Here is a 4,922-nt window from a genome sequence, read left to right as displayed (position 1 = left end):
TTGTCCGCCCGCCAGAAGTCGTCGCCGTCGAAGGAGGCCCGGCCCGCGCCCGCTTCACGACCAACGGGCCCACGGTGACCACTGGGCCGCTTCTTGGGCTTTCAAGCCCATGCGACCCACCACCTCGCCTTCCTACGCTCGGATCCCGCCACTCGTTCCCGATCCGACGGCTGCTATGACCCCAGGGGTGGACGGTAAATGAAACACCGTCCTCCCGTGGTCGGGGAACGAGAGCCACCGTCCGCCCCCTTCGGCGCGGTCACCGCCGCTCCGGCCGCGGTTCGCCGGCCATTGGAGCGCGTCGCGTTCCAGGGGCTCCGTTGGTCCGCCGTGTTCGACGGTTCGTGCGGGATCCGCGGCTGGAACGGCATCGCGCCGCCGCCCTCGCACGGACGGCGTCGGCCCGCAGACCACCACGCCGGCCGCCGGGCGTCGGCCTGCGCCACGGTGGTGAAGCGCGGCGGCGACGCGCTCCGGACTCCGAAGCAGTCAGCTCTCTTTCCTCGGGCGCGTCTCCTGCTCCGGCGGGTGAGGGTCCAGCCGTGGCAGGTGAAGCCGACCGCCGACGCGTGCACCGTCCGCTGAATCGCTGGTCGAGGACGAGGACGCAGCAAGATCAAGACCGGCGTCGAGCAAGTGAACAAGACCGACGTCGAGCAAGTTACGGGCCGAGACAGCTTCCCAAAGAACAATATTTGGTCAAGCACTCAAAGCGACCTCTGGCGCCCGGTGCTCGCCGTCGTGAACAAACTCGACGGGCATCTCAGCTGTTATCTGGCAACTGGCATCTAGATCGAACTGCAGGCATCTTGCCATCTCTACAGAGCGAGATTTTTCCTTTTTCTTTTTGAACCTTCACTGCCCGTTCTTCTTCAGGAAAGAAAGAAGCTAGATGGTGATCGGCAGGAACTAAAAGTACAGACGAAGAAAGGAGAAAAGCTCTGATCTAAAAGGAGTTGCAAAGAACAGAACGTAGATTCCAGATCCACTTGCAGGTGTGCAAAAGAAACAGAACAGAAACGGTTACACCCAAGCGACAGCTTGTCAGCTTGCAATGAGAGTGGAGCGCACACAACTTCCATGGACTGGGATGATGCAACACCCACCAGCTCCTCTCGCACCATGCGCAGATGACAGATGCAAACATCCAGTTACTCTGACACAGTGCGTTTACAAGGCATGATATATACACGTGAAAAGATACTAGAGTCTACAGTAATTGCTGAGCCGCACAGGGCTTAATAGTTCGGTCTCATAACGGCTAATGAAAATGTAGCAGTAACAGTACAAGGGGTAAGCACTAAGCAGGGAGATGGTTAAAGCTTAGAGGGGACAGGGGAGGTTCTGTAATCCGCGCCGTTGGACTCGTGGTCAATCTCTTTCAGTTTCTGCATCCTGCTGTTAGGAGAGGGCCACAGTGGCCCGGCAATAGGGGCAGTCGCCGCGGGACCGCAGCCACCGCTCCAGGCACAGCGAGTGGAAGACGTGCTTGCAGTGCAGCTGGGTGAGCCCGTCGCCTGTGCCGCCGCATCGCTCCAGGCATATGGAGCACTCTGCTGGAGGTTCACAGGTGCAGTCATCGCCTTCCTCTGCTGCTCTGTTGCAGACTGAGTGTTGAATCTCAGGGACAATGGATTCCGAGAATGGTGAGATGGGCGTACGCTCATCAGTGTTACTGCCGACGGGCTCCGTCACGTCTTCTTCAACCTTGCTGGCAGCGATGGAGTCGTCAGGCTGGAAGCAGTTGGTTAGGGTGCCTAGGATGCAGTCAGAAGAGAAGTCAGCCCAAATGGTTTCTGAGGGGCATGACTTTTGCCTGCAAAACAGGAGAACGTGTGAAAATGTTAGGTTGGGTACATCGTCCATGTTAGATTATATGCAGAAAGGACGACAGACTACTAAGAGTTGATGTGGACCTTCTTCCTGATAAGTCCACGCTGTTGAGCCTCTGAAGAAGCCTTTCCCTGGCCTGTTGCACGGCATCAGGAAGACGGCCATGGTCGGATACGCTGCGGTTTAGTCTCGTGATAGAGGATATCCCTGCTACATGCTCTGTTAGGTTTCCAGCTGGTCCAAGAGACTTGCTAGAGTCTCTTTGGTTCCCTGGAACAGGTTCCTGGCCCTGGTTTATATGACAAGAGGTTAGAAGCCATGCGTAATCACTGGCAGTGATTTTAATATTTTATACTATCAAGACATGGAAGAATGTGACTGCGCTAATCTTTGCATAAAAAATAATAAGGCAGGTCATCATAGTGTCCACCTGTCATTATTTGGTGACAGAACATCAGTGGAAAACTTGCTTGTTGCAAAGAAAATCTGAATTATATATAAGGAGTAGTGACAAACTGATGACAGTATAGAGGATAATTTTCACAAAAATAATCTGACTTATTTACCGTTGGCTGATATATGGACTGGCATTTAATTTGCTAATCTGGAGGTAGATTCAACAAAAACACTGCTTGGTCTTTGAAAACCTAGTAGTACGAGTATCTTGGAAAGAAAAGGACGTATTAAAACAAATGCCTGTCATAATGACACTAGCTGAAAAAATTGCAGCTTTCTTCAGAAATGTAAACATGAAAGAAACACATAAGAAATTTGCCCTCATGTTACCATAATAGTACAGGCCCACATAAAAGTTTTGGCCTAATATTTTGAACTAAAGCCCACAACTCACTGGTATAAAAAAAATTAGCTGTTGTGGAGATTATCATTGCCATACTTGATAATAGTATATATCCTTTTTGGGGGGGCCTGTTCTCTGCCTGCTTGATAATACTATAAGGAGATTATCGGTTCTTAGTTTCCTTTTCCGAAACCATAGTAAGGTTCCTACTACAGCACATACTCTGCCTAGTTCAAGAAAGAACATGAAACCATCTTTCAGGCAAGAATATTCCAGAATGCTGATGAACTCCTCAATGTTTCTGAACAAACAAGAGACCATGATTTCTTTCTTTAAAAAAATATATCACTCATCGTCTGCAACTGAATTACTGTGAAACAGTTTCAGTTTCATGTGATCCAAACATCTAGGCGAAGGAAAATGAAGGGTGTAGTACAAAGCACCATGATCCATAGCTACACACCATGTTCCATCTCTCTCAATTAATTTCTACCACACCGACTGCACGATTTAAGCCTGGGACGTTATAATAGTCCAACACAACATCAGTCATCAGGGTCTACAGTAGAAATCTACATCAATTGGCAGTTCAGAACAGCAATTTCCCCACCAGGTTTCCCTCCGTGATAAAATCATGAACTTTGACACACTTGGTTCTCTATTAACAAATAACAACTAAACTAAAATTGCTATGGCACGCCCTTTTCCCTTGCCACATACTCTGCTTGCATTCACTTCTCCCATCAAAGCCACAATCTTTTTTCTCAGTTACGCGTCCACTCCGGACCCTATAACTCGACAGCTCTCCATTTCTTGTGTCCAATGACCAAAATCATTACTTTCCGACTGACCTAGAAGCCATGAACACTAATCCACCATAGCAGGAGGAAAAAAAATAATCCACACCAAGCTTTAAGTTGTAACTTTGCTGAACGGCCGAGGTTGGAATCTAGAAGAAAACTGGAAGAGCCCTCGGTTTCTTCGGTCAGCAAAACGTAAGAAGGCCGCAGCTTTAGCTAACAAACGGCAGGAAACTAGAGGAAACGAAACGGCAGGTGGCTTCTTGGGGACTCACCGGCTTGTGGTGGGAGGAGAAGGAGCTGCGGCGGCGCTGGCGGGCGGAGTGGTCGCGGCCGGCCCGGCGGCGAGAGTCGGGTGGCTCGGGGCCCGGGTCCGGCGGCGCCGGCGAGGGGCGGCGCTGGAAGTAGAGGAGCTTGGAGGCGATCGGCATGCGAGGGGAAGGGGGGAGGGGAGTGAGCGCCAGAGAAGGGAGGAGAGAAGCCGCGGCAAATTGTTACAGTCCCCCACCCATTTCTCTCCCTTGTTTATAGTGGCGTGCGTTCACAAATTGTTGGTGCCTATTGCGATGGGATTCAAGCAAGGGTCAAATCTTGTCGGAATTCAGCTCACAGAAGCTGACAGATACCACTACTACTTGTTTTGGTGTGCCGCACCGTCCGATGAGAAAGTGGACGGTCAGGCGAAGGCGAAGCCCCCACGGCACCCTAGATGCAACGGACGAGAGCAACGTCAGTTTTTTTTTTTAGTGGGAGAGCAACGTCAGTTGGCTGAGGATTACGAGGCTGTTCGGATGTTCGAGATTAGGCTTGGCTTGACTTATTACGATTTATTTTTAGGGAGTGTTTAGTTCATTTTGTAAAATTGTGTAAAGATATAAAGAGCGTATTTGAAGTACTAAATGAAGTCTATTTGCAAAACTTTTTGTATAGATGGGTTGTAAATCGCGAGACGAATCTAATGATGCTAATTAATCCATGTTTAATCAATAATTAGCGGATGATTACTGTAGCATCACTATTGCAAATCATGGATTAATTAGGCTCATTAGAATCGTCTCGCGATTTACAGCCCATCCATGCAAAAAGTTTTGTAAATAGACTTCATTTAGTACTTCAAATTAGCAAGATTCCGTTTCACTTTAATGTATTTACGGTTTTTTTGCAAAAACCTGTAAAGATCTAAACAGGGCCTTATTTACACAATACTATTCAATCTAAGCACTATTTATTTTACCTGCCCAATAGGTTCTACGGCGAGAGTTAGGATCTAGAATTTGGACCAAGTTGGACATATTACTGTTTATACTTTTGCTATCCTATTAGCACTCTGGTTTGTATGAACTAATGCTTAACACTTTAGCTCGTTAGCATTTGGGTTCAAATATCCTCCTAATGCAGTTTTCTTTTTACAACGTATTTCATTTGAAGAACTGCTACAGTACATCACACTTTGGAATCCTTTTTTTTCTATCCTACGGTACATCTTATTA

General features: G+C 48.4%; 1 protein-coding gene across 1 annotated transcript; it reads right to left on the bottom strand.

Annotated features, from left to right (window-relative positions):
• Window positions 1-998: 998 nt before the first annotated feature.
• LOC120699913 (probable E3 ubiquitin-protein ligase RHY1A) lies at window positions 999-3,936 on the bottom strand. The gene is made up of 3 exons (XM_039984028.1): window positions 3,708-3,936; window positions 1,917-2,122; window positions 999-1,816 (listed from the first exon to the last, which is right to left on the bottom strand). Exons 1-3 carry the CDS (start codon window positions 3,861-3,863, stop codon window positions 1,402-1,404), a joined length of 777 nt encoding a protein of 258 aa, XP_039839962.1. The 5' UTR covers window positions 3,864-3,936; the 3' UTR covers window positions 999-1,401.
• Window positions 3,937-4,922: the final 986 nt, after the last annotated feature.

The sequence above is a fragment of the Panicum virgatum genome, chromosome 3K (genome assembly GCF_016808335.1).
Source record: "Panicum virgatum strain AP13 chromosome 3K, P.virgatum_v5, whole genome shotgun sequence".
NCBI lineage: Eukaryota > Viridiplantae > Streptophyta > Magnoliopsida > Poales > Poaceae > Panicum > Panicum virgatum.
This window is presented reverse-complemented; position numbering and strand designations above follow the sequence as displayed.